This window comes from Capricornis sumatraensis, chromosome 5 (assembly GCF_032405125.1).
Source record: "Capricornis sumatraensis isolate serow.1 chromosome 5, serow.2, whole genome shotgun sequence".
Taxonomy (NCBI): Eukaryota; Metazoa; Chordata; class Mammalia; order Artiodactyla; family Bovidae; genus Capricornis; species Capricornis sumatraensis.
Window position 1 is genome coordinate 110,703,091 of NC_091073.1, and position 17,885 is coordinate 110,720,975.

The 17,885-nt window shown below is 41.2% G+C and overlaps 1 protein-coding gene across 1 annotated transcript; it reads left to right on the plus strand.

Moving 5' to 3' along the window:
* Window positions 1–16,452: 16,452 nt before the first annotated feature.
* TAS2R39 (taste 2 receptor member 39) lies at window positions 16,453–17,412 on the plus strand. Its single transcript, XM_068972435.1, has one exon. It carries the CDS (start codon window positions 16,453–16,455, stop codon window positions 17,410–17,412), a length of 960 nt encoding a protein of 319 aa, XP_068828536.1.
* Window positions 17,413–17,885: the final 473 nt, after the last annotated feature.

The window sequence follows — 17,885 nt, forward strand, 5'->3', positions numbered from 1 at the left end:
TAAATATGACTAAAAGTTCTTTCAAATAAATGAATATACAACAGGAAAATTGTTTATATTTGTAATGTTCAGTTAATCAATGTTGGGAAAGAAATGAAGGCAGGAGGAAAAGGGGACGGCAGAGGATGAGACAGTTGATGGCATCACCGTCTCAATGGACATGAATTTGGGTAAACTCCAGGAGTTGGTGATGGACAGTGAGGCCTGGTGTGCTGCGGTTCATGGGGCTGCGAAGAGTTGGACTAAGCAACTGAACTGAACTGAACTGAATGTTTAGTTAATCAATATAAGGAAGTAATTTTTACTTTGCTTTAGAGATGAGGGTTATGTGAGTTTTAGAAAGATTTTTTTAAAATACTTTCTGAATATTTTATCAACTTACCAAAAATATAATTTAAACATTTCAGCCAATAAATTCATTTTGACATAATTATATAAACTCAATCATTGTAGCACACTTTTTCACTCCAAAAGTGTCCCATTTTCATCATAAATTACATGGTGATCCTACATGGAAAGAATAATAAGAAGACAAAAATACCAAAAACTTGAAATAATAGTAAAGAGAAACTGGGTCTAATAAGAATTCCAGGTAAAGAGACTGGAAGCAACATCGGAAGGACAGATTGAAAGACACTGTTGTTGTTCAGCTGCCCAACTCTTTGTAACCCCATGGACTGCAGCATGCCAGGCTACCTTATCCCTCACCATCTCCCAAAGTTTGCCCAAGTTCATGTCCATTGTATTGGTGATGCCATCCAGCCATCTCATTCTCTGAGGCCCTCTTCTCCTTCTGCCCTCAGTCTTTCCCAGCATCGGGGACTTTTCCAAAAAGTATTATGGCCTTGGCAATTGTGTAACAAGTGTCAATTTGATACTGAATATTTCCCAGTTCACATGAACTTGAAATCCAAATTTAGCTTAATTTCTCTTGCACTTAGAATTATTTGCTTTTAAGTGCCTACTTCTCTTTATCAATTAAATAGAGCTCATTTATGAATTAACTTCAGCAACAATATCCAAAATAAAGACACATACTGACACATGTTGAGACACATACTGAGACATGTTGCTGTTCAGTCACCAAGTCACATCCAAATCTTCAAGACCCCATGGACTATAGCACACCAGGCCTCTCTATCCCTCATCATCACACAGAGTTTGCCCAAATTCATGTCCAATGAATCGGTGATGGCATCCAACCATCCCATCCTCTGTCACCCTCTTCTCCTTCTGCTTTCAATTTGTCCCAGAGTCAGGATCTTATCCAAGGAGTTGGCTATTCACATCAGGTGGCCCAAGTATTGAACCTTCAGCTTCATACATATAGACATATATGCAACAGTACCTTTATGCATATACAGAGGATTCCCTGGAGGCTCAGCTGGTAAAGAATCCACCAGCAATGCAGGAGACCTGGGTTCGACCCCTGAGTTGGGAAGATACTCTGGAGGGGAATGGCTACCCACTACAGTATTCTGGCATGGAGAATTCCATGGACTGTATAGAAAGAGTCAGACATGACTGAGCAACTTTCACTTTCATGCATACAGTAAGACACAGTCATTATTATAAAGGAGCATTCAGAAGGGAGGAAAAACATGAGGAATTTTAAAATATTATAGTGAAAACAAAAACACTCAATGGAATGGCTGGACAACAAAGTCAAGGAAATCTTCCAAAACACAGTGCTAGAGAGATGAAAAATGTTAAAGGCCAACACTGAACATTAGGAATACAGGAGAGAGGGAAGAGAGAAAACAAAGTAAAAAGAATCATTAAATAAATGACCAATAGATTGTCTAAATTAGAAGATGCAATTTTCCAGATTAAACTCACGATCCAATGGGTAAAAAAGGCATGCAGCAAAGCATATCAGGAAATGAAAATTTGGGATACTACTAGACAAAGAGAAGGTATTCATGATTCCAGAGAAAGAAATGTAAAGTAAGCACAAAGGAACAAGACTGGGGTTAGACTCGTCAATAGCAACCCTGGAAGCTGGAAGAAATTCCAAGAGAAAATGTGTCCCAACTCAAAATTCTATTCACAGCCATACCATCAATCAGGAAGTTAGAATAAACATATTTTTAATACACAAATTTGAAAAATAAATTTTATCTCATGCACCCTGGCAACCTACTACAAATACTGCCAGTTATTTCTCCAGCAAAAAAAAAAAAATGGATTTATTCAGGATTAGCAAAGAATTGGGCTTCCCAGGTGGCACAGTGGTAAAGAATCCACCTGCCAACACACAAGGCTCAAATGATGCGGTCTGATCCCTGGGTAGAGAAGATCCCCTGGAGCAGAAAATGCCAACGCACTGGAGTATTCTTGCCTGGAAAATTCCATGGACCAGGCCTGGTGGGCTACAGTCCATAGGGTAGCAAAGAGTCAGATACAACATAGTGTGCGCGTGTGCGCACACACACTCACACACACACACACTTAGCAAATTATAATTCAAGGTCTGCAACTATGGTGAGTCACCTGCAAGTCCTCCAAAGAAACAGAGAGGATGACTCTTTTATAGAGGTGGTAAAGAAAGCTGAGAGAGCTATAGGAAGCCAGAGATTGGCTTTTCATTGGCTGAGTTGTGACTGTCTCTCACGATTAAACTCTTACCCAGAAAGAAAAGGAAATCTTTTTTCCTTCCTCTTTGGGCTCTGCTATCATCATGGGTTATGAGAGCTCCCCCTTGTGGCCTCCTGACTCTATTTTAATTGAGGTTTTCAATAATTTTTGCAATCCTTTCTCAGGAAGCAATTGGAGTATGTGCTCTGCCAAAATAAGGAAGTAAACCAAGAAAGAAGAAAAATGGGAATCAGAAAATGGAATTTAGCATGACACAGAAGCAGAGACCATCAACAGGCTAATGGGGATGGGAGAGGTATGAGCAAGACGAGAAAGAGCTAGTCCAGGTTGGAGAAACCAGGAAGGGTCAAGGGGATATGCTAGAAGATACAGAACACCTGATGTGGCTGAGCATATCGAAAAAATATTTGGAAATTTAGGGTCAAATATGTAATAAATTGGTGACAAATACATTAAAAACTAAGAAACAAAGTCTCTTTTTGTTATTCTCCTACTTGATCTAGCAGTTAGGATTCCTGGTTTCATGAGTTTGAGCAAGCTCCAGGAGTTGGTGATGGACAGGGAAGCCTGGCATGCTGCAGTCCATGGGGTTGCAAAGAGTTATACACATCTGAGCGACTGAACTGAACTAAAGGAGAATAAAAAAAATGCATTTGAAACAAAAAGCAATCACAGGGTATCTCAGGGATCAATACAAATTATATTTGCATTGTCATGACAATGTAAAACGCTGGACTGGAAGAAACACAAGCTGGAATCAAGATTGCCAGGAGAAATATCAATAACCTCAGATATGCAGATGACACCACCCTTATGGCAGAAAGTGAACAGGAACTAAAAAGCCTCTTGATGAAAGTGAAAGAGGAGAGTGCAAAAGTTGGCTTAAAGCTCAACATTCAGAAAACGAAGATCATGGCATCCGGTCCCATCACTTCATGGGAAATAGATGGGGAAACAGTGGAAACAATGTCAGACTTTACTTTTTTGGGCTCCAGAATCACTGCAGATGGTGACTGCAGCCATGAAATTAAAAGATGCTTACTCCTTGGAAGAAAAGTGATGACCAACCTAGATAGCATATTCAAAAGCAGAGACATTACTTTGCCAACTAAGGTCCGTCTAGTCAAGGCTATGGTTTTTCCTGTGGTCATGTATGGATGTGAGCGTTGGACTGTGAAGAAGGCAGAGCACCGAAGAATTGATGCTTTTGAAGTGTGGTGTTGGAGAAGACTCTTAAGAGTCCCTTGGACTGCAAGGAGATCCAACCAGTCCATTCTGAAGGAGATCAGCCCTGGGATTTCTTTGGAAGGAATGATGCTAAAGCTGAAAATCTAGTACTTTGGCCACCTCATGGGAAGAGCTGACTCACTGGAAAAGACTTTGATGCTGGGAGGGATTGAGGGCAGGAAGAGAAGGGGACAACAGAGGATGAGATGGCTGGATGGCATCACTGACTGGATGGACATGAGTCTGTGTGAATTCTGGGAGTTGGTGATGGACAGAGAGGCCTGGCGTGCTGCGATTCATGGGGTCGCAAAGAGTCGGACACGACTGAGAAACTGAACTGAACTGAACAATGTAAAAATTGAGTATCATTTGAACTAATATTAAAATGCATGGGAACATACTAGAAAGTGTGTGTGTGTGTGTGTGTGTGTGTGTGTGTGTGTGTGTGTGTGTGTATGTTTACTAAGCTGGAGTGTAGAGAATGAAATAGATAAAGCCTCATCTTGGACTTCCCTGGTGGTACAGTGGATAAGAATCTGCCTGCCAACATAGGGGACACAGGTTTGATTCCCAGTCCAGGAAGATTCCACATGCCACAGAGCAACTAAAGCCTGTGACCCACAACTACTGAGCCTGTGAGCTGCAACTGCTGAAGCCCAAGCGCCTAGAGTCTGTGCTCTCTAACAAGAGAAGCCACCACAGTGAGAAGCCCACACACCCCAGCGAAGAGTAGCCCTTGCTCACCACAACCAGAGAACGCCCACGCACAGCAATGAAGACTCAGGGCCAACAATAAATAAATAAATGCATCTTCCTAATTTGGAAGTACAAAAAAAAAAAATGCCCGAGACTGGGGGTGGGGGGGGTGGGGCGGGGGCGAGGAATCAAGAGGGAGCAGAATAGGTAGTTATTCAGAGGCATGGAGAAAAATATCAAATAAAACAAATAAAGGAGATACAAATGGATTCCTCTGAGTAGGGAACATCAGGTGGTAACAGAAAGTAGTTTTTTCCTAAATAAAACCCCATATAGAAATATGACTTAAAATTTTGCATACACTGAAAAAACACTATAAACACTAAACTAAAAATATGTGACCTAGTTGCATTATTTTTTGCTGTCAAGGTAACTGTTTACAAGATCACTATCTGAGGTTAGCTGTACCAGGAACAAAGAGGGGTGATTTATGCACACACATACTAGACACTAAATGCAGCCTCATCCGACCAGGTTCATCTTGCCAACCACTGAAGGCAACGTGATTAGTAAACATTCAGGCTGACACAGTCAGAGACATACTTAACATGAAACACACATGCCACTAAGAGGCAATACCTTTGATACCTGTGAAAGCTATAAACATTGATCTTTAGAACATCTTGAGGGTATTGTGTTTCATTTCTGTATCGCGCATGACAGCATAAAATATGTGCTCAAAAATACGTTACTATGTGCATGTTTTACCTATTCAAAACATTCTCAAAGAGGAAATCATAAAGGAAGTTACAAAATAGTTAGCAACACATGACAATGGAAGCACCACACATGAAATTATACAGGGTTCGTGTAACCTGGTACTGAGCAGTAAATGTATACATTTCTTTATTTAAAAAAAAAAATAAGAGAAACTGAAAATGAGTTTGTTAGGTGCTCAACTCATGAAACTTTAAGCAGTTGACAAAGTAAAACTAAAGGATTGTGAAAAATTATATTAAAGATAATTGGAAAAATTAATTCAACAGGAACCAAAGAAACAATGGAGGATAAACAAAACCCAGAACTGAATCTTCAGGGTGAGGATGGGAAATCTAGTTAAACAAGCAAATCTCTAAATAGAAAGCAGTAAGAAAAGACACAGGCAATATTAGAAAGACAACAGCATGTAATAAATATAGATATAGTAGAGATTTACTACGTGAGGATTACCAAATATTCAAGGAAAAAAATAATCCTTATTTTAAATAAGCAATTTCAGAGACTAAAATAAGAGAAAGCTATCCAACTCATTTTATGGAATAATTAAATCCTAAGTAATGACAGTACAAGAAAAGAACATTACAAATAAGTCTAAGGTATACAAATGCAAAAATCTAAATAGAATATTAATGAATTGAATTCATCAGTATATTTTTAAATATATTATGATTCTAGCAGACATGGCTGGCTTTTTCTCAATATTCATTTTCCTTTATCCAATGTAAAAGGATTTTCAACCAGTTACACAACTACCTAGAAACAGATTGCATTTCCAAGCCTCCCTTGCAGATAAACGTTGCAGTGTGACTAAAGCCAGCCAGTGGTATCCAAGAGCTGCCACTCTGTAGTGTGTGGGAGTCTTACTTTAGAGATAACATTTTTTGTCTCTTCCTCTTTGCCCTTCTTCCACACTACTGCCCTAACTGCAGATGCCATGACCTTGAATCTGAGGAGCAATGACCTGAAAGAAGTACTGTGTCTGAGGACTTGTTGAAGGAGAGTTACTGTCCATCGTGGACCTCTTACCTCCAGACGTAAATATAATAGACTAAGAGTCGGACATGACTGAAGCGACTTAGCAGCAGCAGCAGCAAGCTTCTCTTATGGTTTTTCCAGTGGTCATGTATGGATGTGAGAGTTGGACTGTGAAGAAAGCTGAGCGCCGAAGAATTGATGCTTTTGAACTGTGGTGTTGGAAAAGACTCTTGAGAGTCCCTTGGACTGCAAGGAGATCCAACCAGTCCATTCTGAAGGCGATCAGCCCTGGGTGTTCTTTGGAAGGAATGATGCTGAAGCTGAAACTTCAGTACTTGGAGTTGACTTATTGGAAAAGACTCTGATGCTGGGAGGGATTGGGGGCAGGAGGAGAAGGGGACGACGGAGGATGAAATGGCTGGATGGCATCACTGACTCGATGGACATGAGTCTGAGTGAACTCCGGGAGTTGGTGATCTGGCGTGCTGCGATTCATGGGGTTGCAAAGAGTCAAACATGACTGAGCGACTGAACTGAACTGAAGCTTCTCTTATTTAAGTACTGCTTGCTATTGCTGTCATTATTATGTAAACAATGACTTCAGATGAATTACTCTTAAGAACCGCTGCTGCTGCTGCTGCTGCTGTCACTTCAGTCGTGTCCGACTCTGTGCGACCCCAGAGACGGCAGCCCACCAGGCTCCCTCGTCCCTGGGATTCTCCAGGCAAGAACACTGGAGTGGGTTGCCATTTCCTTCTCCAATGCACAAAAGTGAAAAGCAAAAGTGAAGTCGCTCAGTCGTGTCCGACTCTTTGCAACCCCATGGACTGCAGCCTACCAGGCTCCTCCATCCATGAGATTTTCCAGGCAAAAGTACTGGAGTGGGGTGCCACAGCCTTCTCCAGCTCCTAAGAACTGCAAAATGTCAAATGTTGGTTTTCGGGGACTTGCCTCATGGTCCAGTGGTTAAGACCGAGGCTCAACCCCTGGTGGGGGAAATAAGATATCCCACGTGCCATGGAGCAACCAAGCCCCCAGGCCACAGCTGCTGAAGCCCACGAAGTACAACCAGAGAATCCGTGCACCACAGTGAAAGATTCCCCATGACAAATGAAGACCCTGCATGCCACAGCTAAAACCCAAGGCAGGCAAATAAATAAACTTTTAAGTTGGTTTTTCCCTAGCATATCTGAACCAATTATAAAATACAACTGAATGGCTTTTATCTAGGACAAAATGTTCATGATTCTTTCGCTGCTTTTACAAGAAATTTTAAAACAATATATGTAGAAATTAGATATATAAAAATACTGAGTACAGTGGTCATTTCTGAGTCATGGAATCATGAGTCCTTTTCTTTTTTTATTTAAAATGTTCTATATTTTTCATACAAAAATCACTATTATCAAAACTATAATTGATCACATAATATATTTTCATGGAATTCCTATAAATAAATAGAGTCATAGCATGCACACAGGAGGAAAAAACAACACAAAAACACAGAGCTTGTTACATAATGAAATGGTCATCGTGCCATAAGGGAAACAAAAACCTTAACAACAAAATCAACTATGGGGATCTCTTCAGTTTAGTTCAGTTCAGTCCAGTCACTCAGTTGTGTCCAACTCTTTGTGACCCCATGCACTGCAGCACAACAGGGCTCCCTGTCCATCACCAACTCCTGGAGCTTGCTCAGACTCATGTCCATCAAGTCGGTGATGCCATCCAACCATCTCATCCTCTGTCATCTCCGTCTCCTCCTGCCTTCAATCTTTACCAGCATCAGTCATTTCCAATGAGTCAGTTCTTCACATCAGGTGGCCAAAGTACTGGAGCTTCAGTTTCAGCATCAGTCCTTCTAATGAATATTCAGAACTGGTTTCCTTTAGAATTGATTCCCTTGAGCTCCTTGCAGTCCAAGGGACTCTCAAGACTCCTCTCCAACACCACAGTTCAAAAGCATCAATTCTTCAGCACTCAACTTTCTCTATGGTCCACCTCTCACATTCACACATGATTACTGGAAAAACCATAGCATTGACTAGATGGACCTTTGTCAGTAAGGTAATGTCTCTGCTTTTTAATATGCTGTCTAGGTTAGTCATAGCTTTTCTTCCAAGGAGCAGGCATCTTTTCATTTCATGGCTGCAGTCATTATCTGCAGTCATTTTGGACCCCAAGAAAATTAAACCTATCACTGTTTCCATTGCTTCCCCATCTATTTGCCATGAAGTGACAGGACCCAATGCCATGACCTTAGTTTTCTGAATGTTGAGTTTTAAGCCAGCTTTTTCACTCTCCTCCTTTACTTTCATCAAGAGGCTCTTTAGCTCTTTGCTTTCTGCCATAAGGGTGGTGTCATCTGCATATTTGAGGTTATTGATATTTCTCTCTGTCATCTTGATTTCAGCTTGTGCTTCATCCAGCCCAGCATTTTGCATGATGTACTCTGCATATAAGTTAAATAAGCAAAGTGACAATATACAGCCTTGATGTACTCCTTTCCCAATTTGGAACCAGTCTGTTGTTCCATGTCCAGTTCTAACTGTTGCTTCTTGACCTACATACAGATTTCTTGCGAGGCAGGTAAGGTGGTCTGGTATTCCCTTCTCTCTAAGAATTTTCCACAGTTTGTTGTGATCCACACAGTCTAAGGCTTTAGCATAGTCAATGAAGCAGAAGTAGATGTTCTTCTGGAATTCTCTTGCTTTTTCTATGATCCATTAGATGTTGGCAACTTGATCTCTGGTTCCTCTGCCTTTTCTAAATCCAGCTTGAACATCTGGAAGTTCTCAATTCATGTACTGTTAAAGCCTAGCTTGGAGAACTTTGAGCATCCTATAGAGCGCAATAAATGTGAAATCTAAACCCCTATTATCTTACAATTATCAGTCTAAATTATCATTTGCCTCTGGATTTATAATGATACAAATATAAAAAAAGAAAGAAAGAACGGGCAACTTCCTGGCCACCCAGTGGTTAAGACTCTATGCTTCCACTGCAGAGGTCACGGGTTCTATTCATGGTCCCTGGTTGGGGAACTAACACTCCACATGCCGTGCTGTGCAGCCACAAAAAAAAAAAAGAAAGAAAGAAAGAAGAGAACGTTGCTCTGCTTTTTACTTCAGTCCAAAAGGCAGCTGAAAGATATGGCAGTTTCTGTGGCCGGAAGCAGAAACCACAGGAAGAAAATGCCCCTTTGAAATGCTATGGTGGTTACTGCTGAAAAGCATCAGAACCTCGACTCACAGCAAAATAATTCTGAAAAACTTCCAGAAATTTGGAATATTCACATTATCCAATTTCAAAACTTTTTATAAAGTTATAAAATGTATTCTAATTGATACAGGGTGTTATTTACAAAAGGATAAGCACATAGATCAACAGAATGGAAGAAACGGTTGAGAAGTAGACCCACACAAATACAGACAACTGATTCTGGACTAGGGTGCCAAGGCAATTCAACGAATAAAGAACACTTATGTCAACAAACGGTTCTGGAACAGTTGGCTATCTATGCGCAAAAAGCAAAACGAAAACCTCCACACATTCTCCACATTCTATACAACAGTTCAGTCAAAATAGGTCATCAATGTAAACATAAAAGGTAAAATTATAAAACTTCTCAAAGAAAGCAAAGGAGAAAACCTTTGTGGCCTTGTGTCTAGCAAAGAGTTATTCAACATAACAACAAAAGCATAATTCATTGTATAAAAATTAATAAACTGAAACTTATCAAAATGTAAAACTTTCATTCTGTGAAAGACATTATTAAGAGAATGAAAAACTAAACCATGGACTGAGGAAAAATATTTGCAAAGCACATAGGTGATAGAGAACTTATAACCAGAATACATAAAGAATTTCTAAAATTCAACTGTAAGCAACCAACTCAATTTTTTTTAAATAGGCAAAAATCTGTGAACACTTGACCAAAGAAGGTATACATGTGTCCAATTTGTGTATGGACAGATGTTCAACATCACTAGTCATTAGGGAAGTGCCAATTAAAATCATGAGGAAATACTACTACACATTGGGTTGCCATTCCCTTCTCCAGGGGATCTTCTCAACCCAGGGATTGAACCTGGGTCTCCCAAATTGCAGGCAGATTCTTTACCATCTGAGCCACCAGGGAAGCCCAAGGAATTTACCCAAGTGAAATATACATGTATATAAGTGAATGTTGATAGCAGGCTTATCAGTTAGCATTGCCAAAAACTGTGACTCAGATGTCCTTCAACAGAGAAAATATTTAATAGATAAACAAACTGGTTTATCCAAACCATGAAATACTACTCAACAATAAATGTGGCTCAACTATCAATTCACATAGCAGCATGGTTAAATCTTAAATACATTTCACTAAGCAAAAGAAGTCAGACTCAAAAAGCTATATAATGTATAAATTCAATTATATGCCATCTAAGAAGAGCAAAATATTGGGACAAAAAAGGTAGTGGCTGCTAGAGACTTGGGGATTGGGTTGGGTGAACAGATTGACAACTCCAGGCTAACCATGAGAAAACGTGAAACAAATCCAAATCGAGAAATACTCTACAAAATACATGACCAGCATTCTTCAAAATGGTCATGGTCATAAAAAGAAAAAGTAAAAGACCAAGAATCTATTACTACAGACTGGAGGAGACTGAAGAAACAGAATGACCAAAGGCAACACAGCACTCTAAATTAGAACTTGGAGCAAGACATTAGTCGAAAACTGGAAAAATCCAAATCAAGCCGACAATTTAGCCAACAATACTGTAATTAAGCGAATTTCATAGTTTTGATCACTGTACCATGGTTATTTATATAAGATGTGAGCATTTGGGAAGCTGGATGAAGGGTATATGGGAATTCTCTGGACCATCTTTATAATGCATCTCGACATCAAAAACTACTTCAAAATAATAAGTAAAACAGATAGCTAATGGGAAGTTACTATAAAACATGAGGAGCTCAAGCTGGTGCTCTGTGATAACCTAGAGGGGTGAGATGGGGTGGGAGGTGGGAGGGAGGTACAGGAAGGAGGGGACATAGGTATACCTATGGCTGACTCAGTATTGTAATGTAATTGTCCTCCAATTAAAAATAAATTTTAAAATATAATAAGTAAAAAATATAACCAAATAAACTGGACTTTTTAAAGCCATTCTTTAAAGAGACCTAATGGTTCAGTTTTCTCCATCAGATTTCCATGGCTAGAAATACACTTGAGTATATCAGAATATATTTAGCAAACTGGATGTCCATTTAGATAGTGGTCCACCAGTACTACTTTAAAAGATCACCTCTTCACCTAGAAAGGTCACTTCACCCCGCTTCAGACTACCCCTGGGAATTCCCATCAACAATATTCCTGAGACTTCCCTGGACGTCTGGTGGTTAAGACTCAGCACTTCCACTGCAGGAGGTGTGGGCCCGCTCTCTGGTGAGGGAACTAAGATCCTGCAGGCTGCATGGTGCAACCAAAAGAAAATGTATTCTTCTTTCTGTTGCAGGAATCAACGCTGCCAAAAGGCATGGCAAACACAGCCTCTTCTACAATGCCTTTGATGATTGCAGCAACATGAATGCAACTAGAGATGATCATACTAAGTGAAGCAAATCAAAAAGAGAAAGACATAGACCATATGATACCACTTATATATGGAATCCACAATATGGCATAAGTGAACCTATCTACAAGACAGAAACAGACTCACAGACAGAACAGACTTGTGGTTGCCAAGAGGAAGGGAGTCGGGGAGCAAAGGAGTGGGAGCGTGGCATTAGCAGATGTGAGCTATTATATACAGGATGGATAAACAAGGCCTACTGTACAGCACAGGGAACTATGTTCAATATCCTGTGATAAACCATAATGGAGGAGGATATTAAAAAAAAAAAAAGAATGTGTCTGTACATCCATATGGAGAAAGCAATGGCACCCCACTCCAGTACTCTTGCCTAGAAAATGCCATGGACAGAGGAGCCTGGTTGGCTGCAGTCCATGGGGTCGCAAAGAGTCGGACACGACTGAGTGACTTCACTTTGACTTTTCACTTTTGTGCATTGGAGAAGGAAATGGCAACCCACTCCAGTATTCTTGCCTAGAGAATCCCAGGGATGGAGGAGCCTGGTGGGCTGCCGTCTATGGGGTTGCACAGAGTCGGACACGACTGAAGCAACTTAGCAGCAGTACATCCATAACTGAGTCACTTTACCGTGTAGCAGAGATTGGCACAATGTTGTAAATCAGCTATGCTTCAATTTTAAAGATTAAATTAAAACTGCCTTCGATGGTGTGCATGGTCCCTGCTCCTGCCCACTACCTCTCCGCAGGACCCAACACTGTGAAACCCAGTCCCCACGCTGAGGTCACTCCAGTCTTGTGTCCTCCTTTTGTCCTCTCTGCCTCCCACCAGCGCTTCTCTCACAGAACCACAAAGAACTGCTGTGTTTTTCACTCAGTCTCACTGTTCCTGTTCCCACACTTGATTTGGGAATCAGACCTCCAAGAGTTCAAGACTTAACAGGTGGTAGAACTGTCATTTCTCTGCCTGTCTTTGAGTACCCAGAACTTTCCTGAAATTCAGAACTCACTAGTCTGGTCATTCATTCACTGGCAAGTATCCATGTACTGGGAAGTCAGGCTCTATGTTAGGAGCTAGGAATGAGATAGAGTCGTTAAAAAAAGAAACAATCCCCGAATGGAGTCACCTATGCTAGGTCCTATACCAGCAAACCGAGACTTTAGATAGTAAGTTCACCTCTCTCAGGAATGTGACCTTTAACCAATCACTCAGCACTAGTGAGGTAACCTACCTGATAGATTCCCCACCTTCCATCAAAAGAAAGGTGACCTTATCTGAAACACGCCACTCTTAGACAGAAACTTCTTTTTTTTGGCCCCTCTGCCTATAAAATTCTTCCATTTTGTACAGCTTCTCTGAGCTTCTTTCTACTTGCTGACTGATTCATAAATCACTGAGTAGAGCCAATTCCATTTCCAAATTTACTCAGTTTGAATCTTATTTTTTTAATACAGTAATCAGCAAAACAAGTGATAAGAGTGGCATCAAACTCTTCAGAGAGTGTTTTCCATTATCCCTCACGTTCTTGGAAGCCTGGGTCAGCAGAAGAGGAAGAGAGTCCGTGACAAGAAAAAGTTTCTTGAAACCCAAATAGGAGGTACCAAGATGCTATAGACCTACTTATACAAGTGGATGGAAACACGCAGGGTAGCAGTTGTTTATGACACTGTATTCAAGGGAAGCATTTAGAGTTCAGAAATAGAGATTTAAAGATACAATGGTTAAATTCATAACAACTTGTCTAAAACTATTCATCAGGGCAGGAAACTTTCTGAAATTTTCTGCCTTGTTTTAAAAAGTCCTGGACTTCCTTGACGGTACAGTGAATAAGCTGGAGGAGTAAATGGCAACCCACTCCAGTATTCTTGCCTGCAGAATCCCATAGAGGAGCTTGGCAGGCTATAGTCCATGGGGTCACAAGAGTCGGAAATGACTTAGCAACTAAACCAACACCAACACCAACACCACCACAGTGGATAAGAATGTCTGCCACTGCAAAAGACACAGTTTCAAGTCTTGATTGGGGAAGATCCCACATGCTGCAGAGAACCTCAGCCCATGTGCTGCAGCTACTGAAGCCCATGTGCCCAGAACCTGTGCTGCACAACAAGAGAAGCCACTGCAAAGAGAAGCCCAGGCACTGCAACTAGAAAACACCACCCCCTCCTCAACTAGAGAAAACCTGTGCACAGCGACAAAGTCGCAGAACAAACAAAAATTAAAACTACCAGTAAAGAAAGAAGTCCTGAGCAAAGGGAAAACTAAATATGATGAACATTTTCAGAGACATCTCACCCATCAACCGTCTCTTTACTGGAATTACTTTACTATTGTAGAGTATATACACTCATAAAAGTGAACTGATTCCGAGTTTAGAAGTCCATTTTATCATCCTGTGTACTGCGCTCACATTTTAAAATCAGAAACAACCTCCCCGAGATAAAACTGATTCTTTTCTTCACTTCTTTTGGTTTTAATATTCCAAAAACAGATTACATGACTTGGGGTGCTGTTTTCACCCCATGGTGATTTGCCTACCTCGTAAAGGAACAAGGAACTCTTCCTTCAACCCTCATTTTCCTAGTGATTTGTTTAAGATGAAAGGTAAACATGTGTTTGTGTGCATACAGTGTGTGTGTGCAACCATTTGTACATAAATAGATTTATTGTCTCTCAAGTCATTTATTGTGTAAAAACACTGGCCTCTGTAAAGAAACCGTCTCTCAAAATCAGTGTCTTCTGGCTTTATTATTCTAATATGGTGATTTATAATAAGAAATACACCGGTCTTTATCCCCTTTTCTGGCACAGAATTCCTACAACCCTTGGAATTTCCGAAGTGAGAAGATCAACAAAAATGTCTCTTGTTGGGACTTCCCTGGTGGTCCAATGGCTAAGACTCCACGCTCCCAGTGTAGGGCTCCCGGGATTGATCCCTGGTCAGAGAACTAGAATTCACACACTGCAACTAAAAAGAGATCCCATCCCGTATGCTGCAACAAAGAAGACCCTAATGCCCGAATGCCACAACAAAGACCCAGCACAGCCAAATAAATCAAAATATTTTTAAAAAACAGTCTTTTGCCATGTTACAAGGTGACTTTTGGAACATACCCCAAGAATGGGCACTGATTGCCAGGGGAACGAACTGTGAATACAAGGTTGGAAATTTCGGTCCCAATCTCTGGTTTCCAGGACAGGGAGAGAGGCTGGACGCTGAACCAATTACCAGTGGTCAATGATCTCATCACTTGTGCCTATGCAACGAACCCCCCCCCATAACACCCCAAAATGACAGGGTTCAAAGAGCTTTCAAGTTAGTAAACATACGAGGTGCTGGAGGTGTGGCACTCCAAAGAGGGCATGGAACTTCTGTGCCCCGGGTCCTCAAACTCGCTGTTTGTGTCTCTTCCATCTGGATGTTCATCTATCATCATATCCTTTTATAATAAATTGGTAAATGTAAATAAGCTGTTTTCTTGAGTTCTGTAAGCCACTTCAACAACTGAACCCCAAAAGGGGGCCATAACTCAACTTAGAACCAATAGGACACAAGTATGGGTGACAACCTGGGCTTGGGACAGGCATCTGAAGTGAGGACAGTCTTCTGGGACTGAGCCCGTAACCTGTGGATCTGACATTATCTCCAGGTAGAGTGTGTCAGAACTGAGTTAAACTGTAGGACACTCAGCTGGTGTTGCAGAACTGTTTACTATGGGGGAAAAAAAACCACACATGTATAGTGACCAGAAGTGTCCAAAGTGTTCTGAGTAATTAAAAAATAAATAAACCAACTCACAGGTGGAGGTTTTTTCAACTCAGTTATTCTTTCCTTAGGTAGTGAGGCCACCACAAAAGACCTTTAGGATGAAACGTCACAGTTAAGCCAACCCTGCATCTAGCCTTTGGTGCACACAGAAGGATCCACACGTGTAGGCAGTGTAACAGGGGGTAGGAACAGGGACTCTGGGGCCACGTGACTTGGGTTTGAATCGTAGCTCTCTCTCCTTCTCTCTCTCCCTCTTTGACTTTGGACAAGTTAGTTTCCTGACCTGCAAAATGGAGAAAATAAAAGTACATTCTTCATAGGGCTGTTGTAAGGTTCAAATTTCATAATACATATGAAAGCGTTTGGACAGTGCCTAGCACATAAGAACTATATATAGAGAAAGACAGATATAGATATTTGAAGTTATTATTATTTTCAATCAGTTCTCTGAGGTCACAAGTGAAACAGTTAAACAGGGACTTGGCGAACAGATGGTTGACTTAACTGGAGCTATTAAGAAACACAGCTCTCAATTCTGTGTTAGTGATTTATAAAGGAGAGTCTTCTCAAGTTCTCCCCTGGGCCCCACGATTGAAATCACACACCAGTGCATCCAAAAATATATGGGAGGGGACAGGAAACAAATCCTTCCATCATTTGCAGCTCCAGATTTAGACTTTTAAAATAAACAAATGATGTAGATTTGGAAATGATGCATCAACTGCTTCCTCTTGTGACATGTCAAGTGGGAGCTATCACAGACCCGCACATCGAGCGCTAAGGAGACGTTTTCCTCCAGACATCGAAGAAGAGCAACCACTCAGGATGATCCAAACCTGCAGTTCCTCAGAAAATGATCTGTCACCATCTCTTGTCACTTTGATGTTAATAATTATCGGCACGGAATGCATCCTTGGTATTCTCGCAAATGGGTTCATTGCAGCGATAAACACAGCTGAATGGATTCACAATAAGGTACTCTCCACCAGTGGCAAGATCCTGCTTTTCCTGGGTGTATCCAGAATAGTTCTACAAAGCTTCATGATGCTAGAACTTACCTTAAGCTCAACATCCCCACAGTTTTATAATGACAACATTACGTATCACACATTCAGAGGATGTTTCATGTTCTTAAATCATTGCAGCCTCTGGTTTGCTGCCTGGCTCAGTGTCTTCTACTTCGTGAAGGTGGCGGATTTCTCCTACCCCCTTTTCCTCAAGCTGAAGTGGAGAATTTCCGGACTGATGCCCTGGCTTCTGCAGCTTTCAGTGTTTGTTTCCTTGGGCCAGAGTGTGCTCTTCTTCCAAAACATCTATACTATGAATTGTAACAATCTTTTTTCTCTCCCCTCCTTCAACTCCACTAAGAAAAAGTCCTTCTCGAAGGCCACTGTGATCAACCTGGTTCTTTTCCTTAACCTGGGGGTCTTCATCCCTCTGGTCATGTTTATCCTGGCAGCCACCCTGCTGATCATCTCTCTCAAAAGACACATCTTCCACATGAAAAGCAACGCCACTGGCTCCAGGGACCCCAGCACGGAGGCTCACCTGGGGGCCATCAGAGCCATCAGCTACTTTCTCATTCTCTATATTTTCCAAGTACTTGCTCTCTTTCTCTACATGTCCAACTTCTTTGACATCAATAGTCCCTTGAATATTTTGTGCAAAATCATCATGGCTACCTACCCTGTGGCCCATTCCATTCTACTGATTCAGGACAACCCTGGGCTCAAAAGAGCCTGGAAGAGGCTTCAGGCTCAAGTCTACCTTTATTTTAAAAAGTAGTCTCTAAGATTCACACTCAAAGCACCTGCCGCAACCAGCTCTGCCTTTTCCTCAACTAGACCGCTCTCTTCCTACCTTCTTTCTTCCCCAGAGCTGATCTGATCCTTTCACTTGGTGTGTTTTTGGTATTGGAGGTGGATCTTCATTTCTCTCTTTTGCTTCATGGGCACAATCTTAGTGATGCTTGACAAATTCTTCACCCGAGTCTTCCATTTCTACCCCACCCTCTTTATCTGAAGCAGTGACTGTGGACACTGGCCACACATCAGAATCTCTAGAGGAAATTGTTTTTTAATACCAGTGTCCAGGCTGGCCCCAAATCAATGAAGTCAAGATTTCCGGGGCTGGAACTTGGACAATTTGTTCAGTTCTCCAGGTGATTCTGATGAGCCTGAGTTGATGCAGCCACCAAAATATAGCAAGGCTTTACAACTTGAACTTTTGGCAACTTCTCTCCTTCCCCATCCACATGT

What these genes read in the sequence shown, in the direction of transcription:
- TAS2R39 (XM_068972435.1), top strand. Translation starts at nt 16,453, where the DNA reads ATGATCCAAACCTGCAGTTCCTCAGAAAATGATCTGTCACCATCTCTT.